At 33.9% G+C, this 24,708-nt stretch overlaps 1 protein-coding gene across 1 annotated transcript in view; it reads right to left on the reverse strand.

Annotated features, from left to right (window-relative positions):
• The window catches only part of LOC141823431 (protein SHOOT GRAVITROPISM 6-like), a 32,807-nt gene that overhangs the window by 380 nt on the left and 7,719 nt on the right, over window positions 1-24,708 (reverse strand). The window contains 37 exon segments of the mRNA XM_074710714.1: window positions 65-172; window positions 244-337; window positions 413-498; window positions 587-658; window positions 2,181-2,279; window positions 3,190-3,264; window positions 3,356-3,469; window positions 5,616-5,721; window positions 6,996-7,096; window positions 9,343-9,438; window positions 9,516-9,576; window positions 9,665-9,787; window positions 9,889-10,067; window positions 10,651-10,782; window positions 10,870-10,942; window positions 11,018-11,151; window positions 11,233-11,307; window positions 11,388-11,516; window positions 11,634-11,743; window positions 11,811-12,049; window positions 14,926-15,026; window positions 15,121-15,201; window positions 15,303-15,448; window positions 18,176-18,257; window positions 18,496-18,628; window positions 19,100-19,179; window positions 19,256-19,385; window positions 19,613-19,734; window positions 19,991-20,080; window positions 21,749-21,808; window positions 22,703-22,777; window positions 22,851-22,949; window positions 23,130-23,195; window positions 23,353-23,442; window positions 23,536-23,712; window positions 23,816-23,915; window positions 24,190-24,257. Coding sequence (XP_074566815.1) covers window positions 65-172; window positions 244-337; window positions 413-498; window positions 587-658; window positions 2,181-2,279; window positions 3,190-3,264; window positions 3,356-3,469; window positions 5,616-5,721; window positions 6,996-7,096; window positions 9,343-9,438; window positions 9,516-9,576; window positions 9,665-9,787; window positions 9,889-10,067; window positions 10,651-10,782; window positions 10,870-10,942; window positions 11,018-11,151; window positions 11,233-11,307; window positions 11,388-11,516; window positions 11,634-11,743; window positions 11,811-12,049; window positions 14,926-15,026; window positions 15,121-15,201; window positions 15,303-15,448; window positions 18,176-18,257; window positions 18,496-18,628; window positions 19,100-19,179; window positions 19,256-19,385; window positions 19,613-19,734; window positions 19,991-20,080; window positions 21,749-21,808; window positions 22,703-22,777; window positions 22,851-22,949; window positions 23,130-23,195; window positions 23,353-23,442; window positions 23,536-23,712; window positions 23,816-23,915; window positions 24,190-24,257 — 3,906 coding nt within the window.

Raw genomic sequence — 24,708 nt, forward strand, 5'->3', positions numbered from 1 at the left:
GATGTCATTCAGTCTCTTTAGTACAAACAACTATGATGACACAGTTGGGATCCCTTCACTAAACCTGTGAACAGTATGGAGCCAACGAACGCTGATCTTCCGCGAGCGACAGCAAGCAACTAGAAAAGTACACTGCATTTGCTTGTATCACTGGCCAAGGCGAATCAAATGCCTGCACGGCAAAATTATGGAATTAGGGATGTTCAATTAAAGTGAATGTGAGAAGTTTCCTTGCATTAATACCTGGATCAACGATGCCAAGTAACTATCAACTCTAGGAGACAGGAGTTGATAGGTATGCCTTGAAAAATCTCTTATGAAATCCTCATAATCGCTTCTGTGGCATCAAGGAATAGGCTTGCCTATCGTTACTTCAACCGTGTGCTCAAAAATAAAAAATGTAATATGTTACCTCCTTTCGGAACTGAAAACTTGTTTGCTGAAAAGGTTAGAGAAGTCATCGACTTCGATCAAGGGTGCAAGTTGTCGAAGGGTAACCTAAGCAGGTTAAGAAAAGGATGCAGTCAGCTTTACTAAAATAAAAAAAATAATAATCAAGAAATAAAAACCATTGCAGAATTTATACCCTGCATGCCTGACGAACATTGAGATCATCATCATGAAGATGGAGAATGAGGCGAGGGATGGTGGCATGAACCTGAAACAAGAACAAAACAATGAGACTGTTGAACTGCTACAGATCTCAAGAGAATACAAAAAAGCCAGATCTACTGATTCAAGCGCTTAACCTTTTGCAGTAATTAAATGCCTGAGCATGTAGTTGGGAAAGCATTTCTAAACAAAAGATGATGCAGTTGCACATATGTACCATTGCAAATTACGAAAATAAAATTTCCTAGGAACAAACCTAAAATTATCACAAACATGGAAACAACTTCAAACAATTAAACTAATTTAATTAAACATGAGAAAGTTTGCTATTCAGTGTGTGCATCACTCTAGTTCCTTACCAAATTCCTGAGCCATACTTGATCAAATTTAAAAGTCATGGTATTAGTAACTAGAACTGTTGAAAGCAGCCGCTCCCAAAACTGCACATGCTTTCTTAATAGACATTTAGGTTAGAAGACAATATGACTTCCAGAATTTTTAGGACAGATAAAACTGTACATCGTATCCCAAGAAGATGATACTATTGTTTGTTGCATGGTTTGAAATATTGTATGGCGTTGGACACCACGGTTGAAACATATCACTTTAATAAATAATCAAAACAAAATACTACTCGGCACAAATAATCTATCTTATGTCATTGAGTCAATCATGCTGGTGATATGTTTCAAACTTATAGTTGTGTTTTCTTTTTCATCTCCTTCCTCCTACCCCTCTTAACTCTCCAATGGCATCATATGTCAAAGCACCAGCATGGTACTGAAGCAATATAGTTCTAGAAATTTTGACCAGGCTTGAAATTTTAAAACTTGGTTTGTTGGTAGGTATACGGAGATGAAACAAACTTTGTGCGTTAATTCATATCTAATGAGCATAAAGAAACACATACAAACTGCATCCGACATAAGCTTTCTCCATTATGTAGAAATGTAGATAGATACCAACTTCAGTGTTTTTTTCCAAAATTCAAAATACATGAGCCAAACTATAAAAAAAAGTTTTATTTCAATCACACAGTATTCAAGAACTTTTTAGATGAGTCATTTTTGAAGAATATGGCACTAGCATTAATAAATGTAACTTGCAAGGAACCAAGTTACTGCCTCTACTTGATTATCAATAATTCCAATCACAAACATTTATCTAGAGATACTTCCATCATGTCATCAATAAAAGAAAATATTTGCAACTTATCCACTGCCGTGAAGGATATTTTCAACTCCGCAAATCTAAGGATGAAAAGCAACTAGGTAAAAAGACCTATAGAAGAAAGCACATAAAAAAAAAATATTTGTATGGCAGTAAAGCACTGAACCAACAATCCAAGTATTTGATTTTATGTTTGTCAATTTGATCTGTTTAGAAACTGTAAAATTTATTATTGAGATTTCTATCTTGGAACAGATAGAAGTAAATCAAAAGCAAATTGACCAAACATATAACCCAAGAAGGATGTGAATTGTGATTATTTCAAAATTGCAACAGTGCTAGAAATCATGGTGGGAAGATATCAAATAATGTTTACCATTCATGATAGCATATCATACCTGCTCCACAAAAGCCTGGTGTTGCGAACCCTTTGCATATTTGCTCAGTGCTCCATAGGCAGCAAAAGCCTTGGAACGCATTTTTTCATTCATGCAGATCTAATCATGAAAGCAATATGATCTACTATGAGAACAAGATTTAACAGCGGTGCCAGAAACAAAATTTCAGCCCATGTACATGCATAAATATATTGATATAGTCATAAGTACATGCTAGAAATTCAGCATTTGCACTGTGGTTAGCATATGATAGCAAAATGAGCATACCATTTTGCTTTCTGCCAGTATCATGTTATTGCAGCTTGGCTGCTGGTGATGATGGTGCCAAAAATAGCCACCCTTAAGGAAAATAGCTTTTGAGAAAACCATATAGCTCTAATGGCATAGTTACACTTTATTTAAAAGGTTGTTTAGATTTAGTTGAAGTTTGTTTAAAAATTTCAACAGGTTACCTAGATATTTTAAAAGTTTGTTTAGATTTTTAAAAGTTTATTTAAATTTATTCAAGAATTTATTAAAGTTTTTGGGTAACTAAGTAGTACAATTTTTTTTTTACGAAGAATAGGTCTTATACTTATATTGATCTATATCTATATAAGAAGTTAGGATCCCTCATATTTGATTATTTTTTGAATTAATAATACTTCCTCTTTCAATAAGTTGAGTTGTTCCTCCTACTATATTAATTGGTATCAGAAATTTGTTTCTTAATCCTTTCCCTCCCTTGAATACACCATTCCCATCCAAAACCATCAACAAAAGGGAAAGTTGTGTACGCCTCCCCATGAAACAAAGTATATATATATATATATATAGGATTAATTTCACAACTCTAATCCTAAAAAAGCAACATATGGCCAAACCCACCACACTGATAATAAAAAGCGTTTTTAGTGTCATGTCTTTCAAACAATGGAAGCATGAATCCTTTGCATAAATTTGGTTGCTCATATTTACAACTAATTTGGTGCGTCTGAAAATTAAAAAAAAAATCTAATCAAGGAGGCACCTGTAGATTGCGCAATCGGACAGAGAGATTTATTAAAATGTGATTCACAGCCTCTTCAGGTGCTGTGTTGAGAACCTACAGTCCCAGTTAATTAATAATCCATAATGAAAACATAGGCTTAAAAAATGATCGAAAAATAGAAGTCCCCAAATATGTAGTATCCTACACTAAGCAGGCATTGCACTGCTGTCAATTGAACAGATTCATCAGGGTCTTCAAGTAAAGCTACAATAACTCCAAGAACTTGTGCAATATAGTTATACATGTGACTCTCTGGTATCTGCAACAAGGAAAAGCAATTGAAATCAGCTGGTAATTAGTCTAGTGGTCTAGAATAGCGAAAAAGAATTTCCATTAGAAGAAAGAAGTATGATCCAAATCAAATGCAAAACACATGCAATAAAACTCACATCATAACAATCATAAAACTCCAATGACTACTAAAAATGCCTTTCACCAAGTTATAGAAAATAGCTACATCAATAATTTTCCTGTTACAATAGGTATAGTCATAAAAGGAGAATCAACAAAAAAAAACTCAATCAAAATGACAACTTAAAAATTTAACATAAGAAATCATCCTAAAAGCCCAAACAGTTAGAAAAGGTACAAATTTATAATCTAATGTTCTTATCCATCTTTCACCTTCAAAGCTAAACTACACTTGAACTATGGACAAAACTGAATGAGAGTGAAAATCAGAGACACGAGCTTTATGTGAATAGATTAATAGTGTGTGATTATCATGTATGATTGAATGATAGAGAGGGTGGGTCGTGATAAGTTATTAGCTCACTCCTATATAAAGTTAAAGATTGATCAACCACTTATCAAATGTACTCCAAATACAGGCAATACACCTGGTATTTGGCCCATTTAAATGGTAAACTTGGTATTCATGAAAAACCATCCAATCCTGGTATGGCCATTGTCTCCCATATGCATTATGCATTGGGCATATTGGATGGCATTATACAACTTAATCCATGACTGAATTAGTCAATAGAGATACTTGACTAAGGAAAAGAGAGAATATGCTTATGAGAAAGTGATGGGGTATTCTTGGAAAGCATACCAAATGAAGAAAGAACCAATACTTGATTCAACCCAGCCAAATTCATAGCCAGATTCGCAGATTAACTGCTGAGTCTTTGTTTGCTTTCCTTGCTTAGCTTACTTTGAGAACTTGCTACTTATTTTTCTCAGCAACTTCTGGTGGGGCTCCTGCTCTAAGTGGGGGCACAGTTCGCCTTCCACCACTAAAGAAGGGGTATGTAGAGTGCAAGGCATGTTGTTTCTTGAATTATTTTTCTTGTATTTAAACTCGTATTCTTGCATCTTCAGCCGCAGCTTATATAGGTGAATCCATGTTAGGCACTTGTAAACTAGCTTTTCAAAGTATTTTATAAGCAAGCTTATCCCAGTTCATGCATGGATCCAATTGATGAAGATTAGCCTATGATTATGTAATCTAGAGTTGTAGAAAAGAGATACATATTCCAATCGAATATGAGAAGAAGAAAAAAAATTTGGGAGGTTATATTATATATAGTATAGATATCTAATGTCTGGCATGGAGGTGACAGAAGGTAACAGTAGCAGCAAGTGCTGGAGCAAAGGGGGCAGGTATTCTGTCATTTCCAAAAATCTGGGTGGATTTGGAAAAGGCTCAAAAGTATGGGACTTATTTTAAAATTTTCCCTAAAAAATTTCAAATGGCTTAAATTGTAGAAGAAAAGTATGGATACACTAGAATCAGATCCTCAGTTTTAAGGGGTATGAAGGACTCATAAAAGGTTTGTTCAGTCAGTTTGGTTGGGTGGAGTTAAAGTGAAAGCTCAGAAAAAGGATATCCAGAGAGTACTCTTGTCACTTAGTTTGTGGCTGGATCCACCTTTCATGAACGCTACTCAAATTCTGATATTTCTCCATGCTCTTGTTCTGAATGCCATAGGAAACTTCTACTCAATTGCTTGCCCCTGTTATAAAAGGCCATGCGCCCTCCATTTGCTAGTCACCAAAGATGAAGCCTTTACCTTTGGCAGCGACCTTGCTTCTTGCAGCAAATGGCACCTCATAGAGTCTTTGGTCATGTGCTTGTTCATGGTATTACCTACCTACGACCTCTGACCTCATGGCAGAGTGAGTGCTGCTCACAAACAATCCACAAGTGAAGGGTAATCCTTTAATGGCAGTGCTCTTGTGAGATTGGTACTTATTGGTTCCTGAGTAATACACAAACTAAGGTTTTCCATCACTTGGTAGAGAGCTGATGTGGTAGCACACTTATCAAACAAAAGGCTAGTATCGACTTCTGGCCAATATCTTAAACCATCAGAATAAATTATAATAAGGAAAATGACAGGATTACATAAGATGCTACTTTTATACAATTGAATAAAAATATTAAGTATCTGAAAAATAACCTGAACAAGTCCACACAAACAAAGGCTTCTCACAATTGGTGATTCGTCGGAAACATGCAAGCACATTACTTCTACAATGTGTTCCAACAAAGAAGACAATCCGTCACTGCATGGATCAATTTTTAATTGTTAATCAAATTGCAGCATCGCTGAACAATAATGATTTCGCTCAAAAGAACATAAGTATGAAACAACATAGTGTTGGATTATAAAGTATTAAAAAAAAATATTCTTAGTACTTATGTAAGTGCATTCGAATCTTCAAGCAGAACAAAATAATATGAAGAAGACCTGACCTGAGTAACACAGATATTTGGTTTGGTTGTTGCATTCATGTGTAAGGTGCATTGCTGATAATGTCAATGCTACATCTCACCGCCAGTTCTTATTATACCTATGCTTATATTCGAGTTGTCCTATTTAGCATATATGCCACCACTCATTGTTTTATGTTGGGTTGGTTATCCATGCTAGTTTTCATGGATCTTCTTGTTGCCTCTAAGTTCCACGCTAATGCTCTTAGTTATAGCCCTCTTCAAAGTTTAAAATCTCGTGTTATGTTGGAATTTCTGCCTCTAACCGGAATGGTACAATTTTGGTGTAGTATCATGCTGAAATTCGACATGCATTGGCATGTTTGAGAGCATGTCATGATCAATTCAAATAAGTATTAATATAATCCTCATCCAGATAACTTGTTTACTTTAAAATGCAAGTCTACAAAAATTAAAAATCATTTAAATTAAAATTTTAGAAAATTAAGTTATAAAATGTTGCAAGCATCTCAATTATAAATCGTGTCATGCACTGAATGCCAGCAGGTTTAAGATGTCTTGTGCTAGAGTTGAAGTTCTCAGATTTTACTTATTTAATCATTCTTTACTTAAATTTCTAGTATTAATAAGAATATATCAATTAGATAGTTGAACTAAAAATGAGTCTTACTCATTTTTATTTCAACGCATGTCAAGATAAATTAATATAAATTTTATTCCAATATCATTCTTCCGCTAGCTTATTTACTTCTAAAGACAAAAAATATAACAAGAAAAAAATATTTCTTGAATTCATTTCACAGGTCAAAATAGATCAATGCATGACAAGTGTTAGCACAATACAATAGCATCAATGTCACTAGTACAAGTAGCATATGAGAGATTACATCAATGACTATCAAGTTTCAGTAATTTATCAGAAGAGTAATTTCAACTGTCTTATTTGGCATGTCAGATTTCAAAGCATGATTGTTTCATCAAGATTACATGCATCTAGATGTTATCTACCCATTGGTAGAACATCACAAATGCTATCACAATTTTCCGAGAACTTCATTGTCAACAAAGAAAATTGATAAAAGAGATAAGTTAATTAACAAAGTACCTATGACGGATAAATTCTGATAAAGCAGCAGCAGCAGCTTCCCTTTGAAACCTTTGATGCCTATTTAATGCTTTGCTCAAGATCATGCTTATTGGTGAAACCTGTCAAACACAAATATTGGAGAATTCAGAAGAAAGATACAAAATGGATCTAAAATGTAGATAGCTTGCAACTTATTTACCAATCTTTGCATAACTGAGAAGTAAAGAACAGGTGAAGGGTGTTCATATACTTCTGCAAGGAAGCATGCAAGCATCGCACATAAAATACACAGGTTTAGACCCTAGCAAAACTTAACAGGAGTACTTTGTCAAAGTAGTACAAACATAGACATGAATAAGTTAGAAGGCAGAGAAAGGTTAAATAAAAAATATCTCAACAGAGTGAAGGTTACGTGAGGGCATTCTATTCTTAGACAATGTTATCAATTTAAGCTGAGTCAAGTGCAAGGACATTTTGTAAAAGATAAACATGACATTATTGTTAGACCAATGGAATCCACATATCTTCACAATGGTATGATATTGTCTATTTTGGACCTAAGTCCTCATAATTTTGTTTTTGGGCTCTACCCAAAAGACTTCATACCAATTGAAATATTCACAACGGTATGATATTGTCCACTTTGGACCTAAGCCCTCATAATTTTGTTTTTGGGACCTCATACCAATGAAGATATCTTCCATCTTATAAACTCATGAACTTTTCCATGTATGTCCGATGTGAGACTTTGATTGTATCCCAACAATCCTCCCCTCAATTAAAAGACCACCATACTCCAATTGAGATCACTGCTTTCCACTGTGGTTGGGTGTGCATCTTACATGTACTACTTGAAGCACCACCTACCTTGAGAGTTTATCATGGATTTTAGTGGGAACTGCCTACCATTCTCCCCATAGTCCAGACCTCCTCTACCTCCTTCATTTTTTCTTGAGTTTCCTCACATGACTTCACATAGACCATGACTCGATATCAATTGTTAAATCGATGGAATCCACATATCTCCAAAATAGTATAATATTGTCCATTTTGGACTGTTTTTGGACTCTACCCAAAAGGTCTCATACCAATGAAGATATTTTTCTTATCTTCTAAACTCATGATTTTTTCTATATATTTTCAATGTGGGACTTTGATTGCATCCCAACAATTATGCCATTAACATTATTCTTTTCTAGATAGGAGATGCATGCAGTCCATCCATTCACATTGACTAGAGAGAAGAAAAGAGATGACAACACAATTTGATACATAAGAAGAGCAAAAGAGTCAGCATTATCCTTATACAAGAAAAAAGAAGGTTGCAACTCTTTCATATTGGAAAGATGAAGAATCCAAATCTCATTCAATACAACTACAGATTAAACAGGATCGGCTATTATATTTATCAATATTGCTGGAAAAGAAATAAGGGGGCAGGGGTAGATTTGTGTTTTTATCAAATCAGTTCAATCTAGATTGTTAAAGGATTGTTAAAATTTTGGTTTAGTTCATTGTAAACAAAACCACATCGGAAAACCAATATGATTTTTTTGAATAATAAAAAATGATAATGAGATTCATTTTGAATCACCCAAGATTTCATGTTAAGGAAAGAGTCCATAATATTACAAATAAATTAAGTTGGTTTTCAACTTAGTTTACATGATAATTCAGTTCAATTTACATAAAAAATCAATATACAAAAAGTTGAATTAATGTAATTTGGTTTGACTCAAATGGGTTCAATTTCTACTGAATAGGCACCCCTAACCTCTTCGCCACTCTTTTGCATTGTCATCACATCTCCTTGATGCTCCTCACAGTTGAAGCATCACCAAAATTCCCTGTCATTGAGCTGCATCCACTATCCTTTTTCTTGGATGCACATCCTCATGCACTTATCACATGCAAATATAGGAGCAATTCAGGTGGTTTTGTGTGTATTGAGTGGTTTAGGTCGTGGTCTATTTGAATGCTAGTCCATTTGGAACTGTTGAATAAAAAAAAGGATGATTGTGAAAGTCAAGGGTCAGACATTTTAAGTATAGGATCCAATATGGTGGCAACCATTGTTTCCTTCTTTTACATTAGTTTTCCTTCATGGCTCATCCATGCACAATGTGCTGGACAACATAATAAGTACAGATCAAAGACAATTGTGGGTGATATATTTACTCTTAGACATTATTTAGCAGTCACTTCTATGGTTCACCCAGATTTTCTATAGTAAATATGTTGGGCAAGTATAACATTAGATATAAAGACAAACATATGTTGGAAACACTAATTCTACTCATACTAGACTGTAATGATGTTTAAGAACACATACATAAAAACTTTCAAAATATTTATAGCAGACTACCTCTTTAGGCCTTTTCATAGAGGTACATGAAACAACCTCCTGAATCAAATCAATCAACTTCTCTTTGTCCTTGTTTTCTCCATCTCTAGCCAATATCTACAGATTAAAGACATTTTTTCTTCAAGTCTTCATATAGAATTGAAGTCATAGATCGTATATAACAGGAATTCTACCTTGCCCATCTCAATGTCTCCAGCACAATCACAGAATGACTGAAATGCTAATAGCAACAGTCTCCAAAGTAATATAAACAATATCTAGGGTCAGTGCTTTGATCAAACATATATCAACTAAAATGAGCTTCTGGGGGAAAAAATTTTACCGCAATGGTTCAAGTTGGCCAAGACCAGCAAGCCCATGGCAACTTCCAAGCTGCAGTGTAAGCACAGAGAAGACAGTTGAATAACTTTGCTCAACTGCCCTTTTTCCAGTTTTGCCACCTCCTCTGCCATACATTTTCAAATTCCAAAATAAGTTTGGAACCAATAGAAATGATATTGCAAGAATAGAGGAACACCAAAAGAATTTACATCCTAAAGAACACACCTGAAAAATGCAGTGATAGCAAGAATGGCTGCTTGCTGAAACTGGAAATCATTTTGAGCTTCAATAGAGTGATTAGAATGCTCTCCTTTATCTATATCAGTCTTAGGAAGAGGTGTATCAAGAACAGAAACAACATACTCCAGAAATGAATATGAAAGGACAGGATGCTGGGAGAATGCCTATCAAGAGAAAGACAACATAGAAACCAGAAATAAGTGAAAAGAGCAAGATCTAGAGATAAGTTCAGTCAGAAAACAAAAGTTAATTGTGGAGGCTCTCGAGCTTTAGCTACAAACAACTCTAGTAAGAACCAAGGTGCAGTATTGCAACGGAAATTGAATTGCAATACCAGAATGTTTATCCAATTAGATCCCCATTTCAGTCATCTCTCATCATGTTTATCAATTCTAATTTATTTATTTTTCCCTACAAGGGATTATTTAACATTTTATCTAATCGCATTGTAAGTTGTAACTACTGAATTTCCTCAGTTTGGTATATCAACCATCATAAAATGTAGTCATATCCTTCGAACTAACTTCTATTAAACATACAGCTGGAAATATTTTGAGACAAAAATAGTTTTCTCCAGACAAAAGCAATTATGTATATCCAAATCAGCTTTCTTTGTTATTGAGATAGATGCTATATGGCTCATCTCTAGAGAGAGAGAGAGAGGTGTTTGAGGTGAGTAATATGTGTCTGAATCCACTCATCATATGCATTATTAAGTAAACAGAAATCACATGATAAGATACCCACAACAAATGCATCCTGTATTGGCCATCCACCACGAATCCTGGAAACATCCTTAGTAGCTATGTCTGTTCCAGCAGCAGCCAAGATTTCATTGAAGACGGTGCTTGAGTTAGTACTCTCCGCCAGGCATGATATCTTGTGGAGTCATGGAAAAAAGAATGCCTGAAAATAGAGTAAGCACTTCTTCTAGTCTAGTAAACGTACATCAACTAATAAGGATACAGCATTCAGCACTTCCTGACGTGTATGTTTATCACTTGTGGTGACAGTTGCTGAAAGCAAAGATTGTGTTGTCCTAAAACGATAAATACAATTAGATTAGGATGTGCAACTTATGAAATGCAAACTGATAGATAATACAAACCCAAACCTTGAAATATCCAATTCATGTAATTCATTGCCTCGCTTAGTGATGAAATCAGTGACAGCCTGAATAGCACCATCTGCTGATTGCTTAATCTTGTCACAAATAGCCGAGGTGCATGTGTGCAATGAGATAACTAGCTGCTCAAAATATCAGTGCAGAATGAAATAGAGCGATGAGAGACTAGAATGACTGATCAACAAGAAAGTATATTATGTCACCTCATCTCTCATTAGCAGAACACAAATAGATGAAATAACCCTATTGAAAGTTTCAGACTGATCTATAGATGCATCCTGAAAAAAAAAAGAGAAAATGATTGTGAATTGAATATTACCTGAACAAACTAATATATTAAACAGCATATTATTCCTACCCTTCTTAAAATGGAAATAACATCTTCAAGAGAGGACAAGGCACTGTATGAAACTTCAATATCACTATAATTGACAGATGCTGCCAGTTTTGGAAGTGATAATGCCATGCTGAATAATAGACCAAGAATCTACAAAAGCAACAAAATTGACTTAGTTTTACTGAAGAATAGGTCAATAATCTACAAAACCAACAAAATTGACTTAATGGTCTATAGAATTTTTAGAACCCAAATGTATGTTTGTACCTGAGCTGCTAATTTTCGGACTTCAGAGCTTGTATCTGCACATCGTGGAAGATAAGTTATTACTCTTTCACCCAGGTTTAGATAGTTCCGACTCGGCAATACAAATGCAGCTGAAAATATGCAAAGAGACTGAATAAGAGAAAGGTATATAAAATCTATGAAGTTAATTGTCATTACACGGTAAATTGGAAAATTTTCTTTGTGTCACTCTGTCAATCTGTTTACTGTGAGTACAACTTGAATGGCAGCCTAGACCACAAACTCCTCCAGAAAAAAGGTTTCGGAATTTTAGAAGCAGCTCATACACAGCAGCACAACCTCTTCTTCTTTGGTGCTCCACAGATGATGAAACAAATGAATCTACCTGTCTAAGAATATGCAGCAACTGATCGGCTCGACTCCGCCCATCTTCACCACTGGTCAAGCATGAGTTTAATGACATCTCAAACAGTGATAAAAGAACAAGTTAAAATCAAGAAGTTTCAATTCGTAAGAAGGATCTTGGAAGCTAACTATAAATACACACATATAGATAGATAGATGCAGATAGATAGTTGCTTGGCAGGAATTCCCAAAATAAATGCTGCACCATAATATGCACAACCCAACATGACATAAATATTAACAAAAATGTTTATAGAACTTTGTTCCTCAATTTCAAATAAGTAAAGGATTAAAGTAATAAGAAAACTTAGAAATCAAAAATTGAGAGAGATGAAATATAGTAATTATTATTGTAGAGATACAACACATGTACTTATATCACTTAAGCATACCTCACTCTATATAAAATTAAGGCATAAGATTAAGTATGCCTTAGACTAGGTTACATCTAATAATTTTTAACACTCCCCTTAAGCTGAAAAACATATATTATCTATCTTAAGCTAGTAAACTAGAAAATGTTTCACAAACAAGGATAAAACTAAGACAATGAAAACAAAAACACAATAATACCACAACAACAGGAAGATGCGAGGTTCTATCTTGATCTTTTAAGAGTTGACAACTCAGATATTTGAAAGGTATGTTGTGATGATCTTCAAAGGACTTGATAATAATCTATTTAACAAACACCTTAAACTACATAATTTGCAAGAGGTTGTCAAGTCAAATAGATAGATTAAGGTTTCGACACCTGCTTTTGAAGCAAAGAGTTAATATCAATTCACATGAAAAAACATTCGGCAAAAGAAAACTTCAATTCAATCTCAATCCCACCACTACCTATGCAAGGAAATTGAAAAAAAAAATGACATGTTAAAACCAGTTCACAATTGCAAACTACCAATAAAAGATTGTAAAACACTACAATTTCACATGTAAAAGACCAAACAAGAAAAATTCAGATTGATCATCTAAGATTGGACCAGAACAAGTCAATAAACTAAAATCCACGGAAAATTATACAAATCCGAGCAAAATAGACCTGCTCAGATATCAATAAATTGGCATGCCCCAAGTGGGACTTCATGGTCATAAGCATGGAATGACACAGTTGATCACCAAAAGACAATTTCTTTGACACTTGCTAGGTCAAAATCAACTATGCCGCAAAAAAGAACTGAAGAATTTCAAACTGATTATTTTCATAACTTCCATTTTCAAAAACTAAGCAAGCTGTAAAAAGAAACCAGAGAAAATCCAAGTTTCATAGTCAATCACAAAGTTTACATCACTAGCGATAAATTAAAAGAAGCACAAACAAGCAAGTGAAGTAAAAGAAACACAAAGAAATGTGACATATAAAACCCCAACTACCAGATAGAAAATAGATCGCAGAAGCCTGAAATCCTCAAAAGTCTAAAAAGTGTCCACATGCATGCTTCAACACATGCATGCCTGCCAAAGTTAGCAACACATCACACTCACCAATGTGACTATTATATGACAAGTGAGAGGTAATATGACCAATATAGCAGCTACAATGATCTAGAAATCATCCCAATAGGCCAAAGACCACAAATATAATCAACATCCTGTATAAACATCCACATCCACATCCACAAGAAAGTCAATCAATGCACGTTGTGTCCTGTCCATGTTCAAACATATTGTATTGGCCCACAGACACAGCATAGAATACCTCAAGTAGACGACAAAAAAAAACTGCATGATCAACCCTGGCTATATATTAGGGTCAGCATGTATGAAAATAATGGCATAAATTAGTAACACCTAATTAGCATGCAAATACATTATAATTTATAAATGACCTACACAACTTGCTATATATGAAATCCTCTAGTGTGATGGACATGCCCAACGAAACAAGTAGAACACGATTTGACCAATAAAACAAAAGAGCGATAAACATATAAGGATTTCAACAAGGTTAGGTCCTCTGAGACACAATTACCCCATCCTCACGAATCTTCCAAAGTCCATGAAAAAGAGAAAAGAACTCACACCCTACATGCTGTAACTGAAATTAATGTCAAATAGACCACTAAAGATTGGAGAATAAGCCTTCCTTACTGCTACAAAATGTTGTCGCTCACTAAGAGCTGAAAAAGAATATGGACAGGGAGGGAACGTGTTACTACTTCCATAAATAGAAAAAGTTCATACAAACACAACGGAAGTGAATAGACACCATGTTTCTCTCTGTTCCTCTCTCTCCCATTTCCCATATTCAAACCCTATAACCACCTTAGACTGCAAATACCACTAGGCACGAAACTGTAGAAATTGTTTCTCTGGACACTCCGCTTAAATTATAGGGAGTAAACAGTTTTATCAAAATTGCAATTTTCAGTGATCTCTTTAGACGTATCAAAGTTCACACTGCATATCAGCTTTTTTTCTTGGAAACTTGCTTGACTAATATCATCCAGTCATATTTGATATGTTATACTAGTAAATTGTATTTGCAAGACAAAACTAGCTTTGTGTGTAAGCACTTTTGGTTTTGGTACTCTCCTTTGTTTACTGATGAACATTAACATGCGTACAAAATACAAGTGTGTGATTTCGTATTGCTTCTTCTCTACAAGAAGCTCAATTCATAGTAGTTTCCTACTCTAAGGAGCACTTGGTTAATTGTAAGTACACTAGAAATAGATAATCTACTTATGTCTTATGGGAAAGTTTGATCGACTGTAGTAGTTCACTAGTAACAAATCCACTTAGAGTCAAGGTTATACTTTTGGATTTAAAATCAGGACAGAAATTACAGCTTATTCATGCATATTGGAAATTGTAATATAGAAAAAAAGCAGCCACTGAAAGAAGAATTAAGCAAGTATCAAAATGAAGAAGATAGCAGCACTTTCAAGTGATAGGGTTTCACCTGGTTGAAAGAATAGCACACAACAAAGAAATTAGATTGTCCACAAGTGGACTGATAATATCTGAAGGATCACTTGATAAAGCAAAAAAACCTAAAGTTGCCTGTAAGATGTTATCATAAATTCAGAACAACGAACTTTAGATAAGGAAAAGGTCAAAGGACTGGTGAAAATAAAACACCTCTTAAGCAAGCTACCTTCAAAACACGGTTTCTGGCTTCAACTGGTAATCTTGGCTCCACTAAAACCAAAGTCTTACATGCACTCAAAGCAAGAGTCTGCAAAGGAATTGACTCAAAAATCTCCACATAAAGGGGGGCAAAGACATCTTTATTAACCTTATAATGGAAACTCCTGTCCGATGAGAAAAAAGCATCACCTGAGTATGAAGATGCTCAGTATTTGAATCAACCAACTCCTCATTTTCATCTCTTCCCATCAATGTCAGGACATAATCAAGCATTTGATCTCTCCGTTTCAAAGGGAATGAAATTCCCATTTCAGCAGCATTGATGACAGCACGACCTGCACAGGAAGTGATAAAATCAAATAATTTTTTACAATGTACAAACAAGTTTTACTGATAACAAGAAGAAAAAAATTGAAAATGTCCAAACTGAGCATATGAACCTCTCTACCAAAGAGTAAACAAAAAATAAAATCTTGCACAGGAAAAAAGAAGGAAATGTTCGACAACAGTGTGACTGCAGGAAAAAAACAATTACAGTAAATTTTCACATTAATTGATCTAGGATAAGTTCAGATGAACTTTTGTGGTTCTTGACCTAGGAACATGTGTTGCAAATGTTTTCTACTGACCAGCGCATCATTGGTATTCTAGTATTAATCAGACTCATAAGCATAGAAATAAAAAGGCAAGCATAAATAGCGGTCCCTGGAGGGATTCTCATATTGAGACCTAAATCTTCAAACTGGTTCAGGCATAACCTAACCCAAAGAAATCTAGAATCTACTTTAGTAAAATTTGCTCTAGTGTTGACAAACCTGGTTTTCAGGAGACAACATAAGTACATGAATTGTTAGGCTCTCTTAGCTCATCTGTCATCACATATAGCTATTCTTCCTTCCAGATGAACTTATTGGCCGTTTTTTAATGCATCTTTCTTAAGTGCTAGGCACAGAAAGTCTAGCTTTTACCAAATGACCAATGCTTTGAATATCATAAAAATGAACATTCAAGATCTCACACCACCAAATTCTGGCATTTACATTGATGGAATCCATTGTAGCTAGTTAAAGACTAAAGAAGTTCATTAGGCTCGTCTTCCTACTATGCATAATAGATGTTTGACCTGTTCCAGAATCTCAAGATCCATCAGAAATCAATCATATGCCTAGCTGCTTCTATGATTTTCACGCCTAGCAATGGAAATTTCAAATTTGGCCTAGGAATAAATGAATAATGGTTAAACAAACACTTGGTATAGAAGCCCTTGTCAAACTTGAGGTTAAAACTGAACTCAACTTCAAACAAGTATATTCAAAAGAATCATGACATTGTTTTGTATTTTCCTAAGTTATCCAAAATTCTGTGAGCAAAGGAGATTTTTGCTTTTTCTTAGAAATCCAAGTCTCTGATTGATTTGAATATTGGCAAGTGGAAGTTAACAGTGACTTGATATGTTCTCCATTAAGTAAGTTAGATTATCATTGTGAACAAAAAATATGAATGCCCCAATCAACTTGTTTTCTTGGTTCAGAAGGCAAACATGGATCATGTTATTAGAAATGATAGGAATAGGTCACTCAGATCCAGAGCAATTGTTTTGATGAATTAGTTAGACATATAGGCTCTATATGCATGGGTTTTAATTGTCTTTGCACAACTCCCATTATTCAATGTCTCCTATGTTGTTTATCATGAAATACACTTCCAAGTTCCATCACTACAAGCCCTTTGTTCCGTAGTGTTTTTTCTGGCCAACCACCCTTCTTTCAAAACCAAACGTGTTCTTATTGTGACCAAGGTCCCATCCAATTTTGGGTAATATCTCCCCATCCAATTTTGGGTAATATCTCGACCATGTGCCGGAATCTCATCAAAAAACTAAAAAAACTAAAAAAACAATTAGAATCACTCTGGTTTATGGTGGTAATTGCTCAAATCGAGTGAGAAATAAAAGGAATCAATGGGTTTAATTTGAAGTTAGATGATTTCTCGTTCAAATCTTGTTTTGACCCAAAGATCCCAGTCGATAGCGGTTGAGGAGAAGAAATCAAAGAGATATATGAGAAAGAGAAGAACTATACAAGCATAAGATCATTGCATTCCACTTTGCTGGGATTGCTTGCAGAAACCCCAACTACGTGAGATGCTAGCAATTTCCTCAATGTCATTTGTATGTGTCTAGGACAAAGAAGAGTTCCTCTTTGTGTGGGGGCGAAGGAGTAGATCCACAAGTTCTATCTTCTCCAATCCAAAGGATAATAAAATATATTTCCCTCATTGATGTAAAAACGATTAATTTATTAGTTTATTTTCAAACATAAAATGTACAAGGCTGTAATTTAAATTGAATAGGTAATAAGTACAATTGTTAATAATAATAAGATATGTTTTAATGGTAAGCATAATTGTTAATAAATAATAAGTTAGAGTTTGATGGTAAACATAATTGTTAATAAATAATATGCTAGGGTATAATGGAATGATACCATATTAGTCATTAAGAAATATGCAATAAATATGTTATCATTATTAAAAGTAAAAGATACGAAATTTGATGATTTGTAATAGGTGATGAACATTTGATAATGATAAAAATGATTATCAATATTTATATTACTAATTTTAAATAATGTTCTAAATTGTAATATCATCATTAATATTTAAATAATTATAAACAATCATAAGATACTTAATATTACTTGGAAGAATATGCAAACAATAATATCATAAACTATATATTCTTTAACAATTGATATTTAATTCTTATTCCTATAGACAATATTTAAATCAATCAAGTTCTATTTGATTACTGCTAGAAATAAGAAAATTATTGTTCAATTATGTAACCTATTGTAAGATTGATTATTCAATATAGTCTTCTATTTTAAGATATCATCAACTTCTTGTTTTGTTCTTCTAATTTTCTTTTCTTTTTTATTTTCGAATCTCATCGATCCTACCAATCCAATATGGTCAATACCTAAATTTTTGGAACTTCTGTAACCAAATCACTTTAAAAAAATGGAGAACAGGTAGAAATTCTATGTCAAACCCAAGATCACCTAATAGATCAATTGCAGTTATAACAGCTTGCTTTGCAGTAGGATGCTGAACATGAAGGAGACGTGAAAGCATATTGGTTCCCTGTAACAAAACAGAAAATAGAGATCTATTAGTTGAAACAATAAAAGAAGTGCATTGTCAAATAACTGATAAAACCATTTCATTAATGGTTTATCATGTTTCATTAATGGTTTATAATGTGCGGTAAAAGAAGTCAAATCATGTTTCAATCAAGTGAGAAACCCAGACCCCATCCCTATGTATGGGTTGTCATAACATCAAAATCAGTTTTCAAACACGTAACAATCAGAGATCATACCACTAGTGCATTTATTCTAGCCTCAATGACTGTTGAAGGAGCATATCTAGCAGCATAACCATACATTAGTGCTAAAGCTGCATATGTATCATCTGCATCCTCCAAAACTTTACCCAAAAAATAGGACAAAAACCTACAAAAATTTTAGAAAAATGAGATTATTGCTAGGATTCTCATGGAATAATTATTAGAAAACTTAACAAAACTTGCAAATAACACTGTGAACCTCAAACAGTTGAGGCTAATTTTGGTTTGTTGAGGTTAAGGTTGAAAATAAATAAATAAATATTTAAACTTGCAAAAAAAAAAAATTATAATCATGGTCTTCACTATTTCTGACACACGTTGGTTGAGCAGGGACCAAGACAATACTAATATAACAGGTAGAATTCTAAGCCATATTGCAGGGTATAACCATATGACCAGTGCAAGAAGTACTAGTCCTTAATGAAATCATATCTATCAGGCAGTAACTGAGGCCTATAACTTAGAATTTATAAGATTACCTAAACAATTTACAATATGAACCACGACTTGACAACCTTGCTTTGTATAACACCCTATGCAAACAGGCGAAACACATCAAAAACACAATACTGTGTACCTTTGGAATCTGCTACGTCCAACATTGTCTAAAATAAGCTTTAACTTTTCCAAAACAGTATCGAGATGAGAAGCAGCAATCTGCAAGAAGCAAAATCTTGCGATTATAGAATAAGTCACATCAATAAAATAATACAATTTCGCTTAATCAACATACCAGTCCCATCCCTTTAGCAAGTCCAAGCCTATTTACAGGGACAGAGATGTTTGCACGATCATACATCCACTCTATCTTTCCATGAACATATATCCTATCATCGACTTTTTGAAGAAGCATTCCAAGACATCTGTCAAATAAAAGGATCACTAAATTCTTGAATATCATAACAAACTTTTACTAGATAACTTGAACTGGAGATCTAAACAGTTTGGAAGTCCCAATTCCCAAATGTACTCATGAACATTCTCAACTTTGAAGGACATCCATCCCATCAATGTTGATAGCCATATAGTCCTAACAGTTTATTGTTGATAAAACTGAACTGTGGTATGATGGGATCCTCTACATTTGTACCTATGAAGGAGAGCCAAATGCTCATCGTCATCATCATAAAGGGCATACTGTCTTGCAAAAGCATTGCCCAAGGAAATGATCCATTCATTGTCTTGGACAACATCCAAAGATACAGATAAAAACTGCAAAAACACAAACTCAGCCAAAGTTGTAGAATTAATATGAAAAAGAAAATAAAAAATTGTAACAAATTATATGAGACTACCACTTAAATTGCTTGCCATTGCATAAGGTACTTGATTAAGAAAAGAAATATATTGATACAAAAACCCATTTAAGTTAAATTCCAAGCCCATAAACAAAAGACAAGGTTCGAAATACGATATATCACCAAAAACAATGATCTACAAGCAGAAAAGCTTCCAAATTGACACTTACATTGACTATCATGTCATCCCAAGTCTCTTGATAAGACAAATCCTGCCTCAGATCATCAAGATCACTTATATATGCCTTCATTTTTGGAACCTAGTACTTGCCAAAAGAAAGACTTCATAAGATGCTTCCCAAACCAATCTCCAACAAGGTGATAATAAGAATACTCTAAAAAGTCTGTGAGGAAAATTTTCCCAAATTTCTTCTAAAAAAAAACAAACCGGTTCTGAAAATGTGTGGTAAGTGAAGAAAAATAGGTGTGCTCAAAATGTTCAAAATGAATGAAATTTGTTCCCATTTCTAGGGAATGACTTTTGCCCATTGTGTAAAGTAGTGATAATAAAACTTTCTCTTTTAACTTATCTTTTAATTTCCAGATTCAATTTTTTCCTTAGAAAATAAAGACTGAAAAGGAAAATAGAAAAAGGAAACAAAACCTTGAGATGTTAAAATTGTGAAAAAAAGACACACCAAACTAAAAATTTGCCAATATACACATTTCGAACGTGAAATCTTAAAGAAGATAAAAGCACTTGGAGTCCACAAGGAACCTTAAGCTTTTGCACAGCCATAAGAATATATATGTTTAAACACATGTTTCCGAAATCCGGATAGGCTACTAACTATTGATGCTGAAATCCTATATGAAAATTTTAAAATGAAAAATGAAATAGAATTATCACATATGGCATTATAAAAAAAAATTCAAAAATCCTTAGAAGAATATATTTTATGAATCATTAAAAGGCTAATTATTAATAATACATTAGATAAATAATAGATAATAACATTCATAAATTAGATTAATAGCAGATAATATAATATCATAAATATCAATTTTTATCATTATATTTAAAATATCATATATTATGAAGTAGAAAGATATAATAACTTTATAGGTTTATCTATTAGCTGATTAAATAACAAAGCGTAGTTATTATTATAGGTTATATCTATTAGCTAATTCAACATTATATCAATGTTACACATGTTTCTGCTAGCTAGCACTGTATCTCTTTTATTTTTATATATGGTCTCATCTTTCAGTACAAGATGCTTGTTCTCTATTTTTCATGTCTATTGCTTTTGCTGCAAATTTGTATTTTTCCTCTTTGTTCTTTCTTTTGTTCTATCTCCACAGTCAAACATTCAAACCTCTACGAAATTAATAGATTAAGATTGCCCAAAAGGGCATGAACAACATTTCCAACAATTACCAGACTCATATATAGGCAAACTCTGCACTAAGAGCATGCAGTTAATATTGACATGAGATTGCCAACAAAAGTAGGTGTTACCTTTCTAAGACAATGATTTCCAACAATGAACCTTATGAAAAGCTTTCTCATGCTGTTTGTAAATCTATTGGGTATACGGAACATCAAATTACACTAAAAAAATCTTCACATAACCAAACTTGGTCCAATTTCCGACATATTATTTTTGTACTATCATTTCTATGGTAACTTCAAGCAATAACAGTGATAAGTGGTATATTACATTCATCACGCAAAATGTTAAATCAAAAAGTGAATAGAACAGGCAAAAATGGCTATCTTCTTGAATGTTCATATCTAATTATCTATCACTAAGAAGCTAGACTTCTTGCCAAAATATTACAGGCTAATTCAAGAACAATAGACTGAAGATAACCATTAACCATAACAAAAGGTAAATCATAACAGAAACCACAACCAATGACAATCAGAAAATGATGATGACTGTAAAACCCATTTCAAGAATACCTTACAAGTTCTATACCTCATCATGCCAAAGAAAACTGAGGTTCTTGGGGAACAAAGGTCCTAAATAGCACAAGACCTGCAAACAATAGCAAGTGTAGATAAGCTTAGTAACCATGGCATATAGACAAAATAGCTGCTCCACAGATTACATTTTTTGTCATACACAATCAAACAATCCCATGACCCATGTCTTTGTTAATAAATAAGACCTCAGCACAATTCACCAGATAAAATATGTTACTGATCTTGTATACCAAACCTGACACATGACATAAACAGGGTATGTAGGCTTGAAAATTTTCATTTAAAAATATATATATACAGCCTTGTAAGATTATTCTGACATCTGTGACCTTGATCAGCTAAGGACAATGATGGGGGTAAACAACAAAAATCATTGGTTTTTGCATAATTATAATTTGAAAATGTTGTGTATTTACTTAACAATCTTCATAAGCCTTATATGCATCTTCTAACCCCTGTTTCAATCACTGCTAGCATAACCGCTGCTACCTTTACAAAGCTCATACAGAACATGAAGGTTTCATTCTGGTCCACCATTTTATCATGAAACTTGGCTTTTGTCTTTTCTTTTATGCCAAATCTTACCTTGATAGCCAGCCCCGTCAACCAGAAGAAAAAGAGTGATAGGTTGATTCTTATTCAAAAAAGTGCCAGACGAATTAAGGTCTTTATGAACAGGTTGATGGTGCATGTGTTAGGTTGCAAGAGTAAAGAATTACCGAATAAGACATGAAATATACAATTGAAATGGATATGTGATATGTTGATAAATCAAAGAATCATCACTTTCAAGTAATCATGTATTTATTAATAGTTTTAGTTGATTCAGCATGCATAAATGCTGGATAATGGTTACTTTGATATAGGAAGCCTGTTCAAACTGTTTGTTATCATTCATGAGAAGTAAATCAGTTGCCAGATGCACAAAGTAGTAGTAGAAACTGACCGTCAAAATTTGAGTCGCCAGTTGCTCCCTTGCAAAAGGATCATGCATAAGCACCATTAAACGAGCAAATAGATCCTGCACAGAACAATAGTGCAACAGCTAATAAGGATTACAAGGTAATTCAGATATGTTTAGCAACTAGCTTTACCACAGGGCTAGGAATATCATTTGAAGTGTTGAATTCAAAAGACAATGGACTTGTCTGGAATGATCTGTGCCTGCCCAACTCAGTTATGCACTTGCAAACCTGCAAGGTCATCAATTTAAGATAACAGATAGCATTGTATTGCCAAATCTGTAATTAACTAGCAAATAAGTAGGTGTAATCTGACATCATGACTGAAAACTCCAAGGAACTGAATGGAGAAAAAAAAAAGCAAGTGCTGAAGCATCAGAAATTCTACAAGGAAAAAAATTGATCATTTACTGTTGCAACTGCGCCTGTATACTTTTTAGGCAAAAGCATCCTCAAGATGAAAGGCCAAAGTACATGCTGTAGAACATTGTAGACAATGGATCGTCAGAAATAAAAGTGGAAAAAATGTAGGAACCTCAAAGAAGTAAAACCATAATAAAAGAATGAAATTTATTTAGCAAATATGGTTCACATCCAAGCGAAAAGGGTTGAAATAATACTAATCCTCTTATACCTCCATCTCAGGAATGGTGATAGCTAGTAAAAGGAGAGCTTTTCCACAGATTGCCCTTAATTCTGATGGGCTAACTGGATCAATCATTGCCTGAAAATTTGGAAGATGTTAAAATACCAGCTAACAATTAAAAAAAGAAGCAAGTAGTATTAAATTACAATACAAGCTTAGCTCAAATTAAACCTTAATGTTCTTATTCTGAAATGCCTAGAACGGGATGCTTTTAGAAGAGGTTTCCTCAGAAGCCTTGTGCATTCTTATTTCATGATCTGATATAGCACAATGGCATACAAGGTACTCCACAAAAATTTGGGCTGGAGGTCCACTCAAGTAACAGTGCGAAGCCATGACAACAATTAACTGACAGAACAACAAGTTGCATGATGAATATTTGACTGAGTAAAAATAAAATCTAAGTAAAGAATTGAATTAAATTTAAACGGGGGAGCAGGGTAGGGGGTGCCTCTGTAAGTGCTTTCCTAACACCTAAACTTTGCTCATCTACCAACAATTTGACGACTTCAATTAGCGATGACCTTTTTCCATGCCAAGCTTCCAACAACCTAGATGGTTTGAAATTGTGGAAAATATGTGTTATTGAATTCCAGTCTTGAAACCAAAAAGTTAAGTTATTCCAATCCAATGTCTTTCCAATGCAAAAATTTTTCAAAATGCCAATTTACTGTAAAATAACATCCAGGTCACAGTTTCCCATAAGGAAAAGGGATCATAAAAAGAGAACCTGGATAGAGAATGCTACTTTCACAGGGAAATAGTTTGAATTGGTGAATTGCATAAAATACCATTGCATAAAAAATTAACTCAATTAAAATAGACCTGGGAAGTAGATGCTTTATTGCACAGAGTGCTCCAATCATTGGTAGTTCATCATTTGATTGACATTTCTGAAATATAAGGAAGAGGAAAGCTGATTAGAAACTAAGAAACTATATTACTTCCAGTGGCTGAGGGTAATGACGAGGGATTTTTGCATGATATGCATTCTAATACAAATTTAACTTCCAGTGGCTTCAAGAAAGGTTGGGCTTAGGATTGAGTATGTTGAATTTGATTATGCAACTATGTGTCCCAAAAGCTTGAGCAATTAGGAAAGAAGTATTTACATAAAAAATACTCCCTTTCATGTGTGAGTAGATGTAGTTCCTTGATCGGGTCAACCCCTACACATGCATAGATGAGAAAACATATTTTGACACCAGTAGCTTTGAACCCTAGAGTTCTTGCTTTGATACACTGTTTTTGGCTAAATACAAAGGTGTTAGGAAAATAACTAATATCTTTAAATCTGATATAAAATCCCTTCAATATCCAAAAGTTATTCTTTACAATCCAGGT

This window comes from Curcuma longa, chromosome 3, assembly GCF_044706935.1.
Source record: "Curcuma longa cultivar G26 ecotype Majalengka, Jawa Barat chromosome 3, ITB_CL_G26_1.1, whole genome shotgun sequence".
In the NCBI taxonomy this organism is placed as follows: domain Eukaryota; kingdom Viridiplantae; phylum Streptophyta; class Magnoliopsida; order Zingiberales; family Zingiberaceae; genus Curcuma; species Curcuma longa.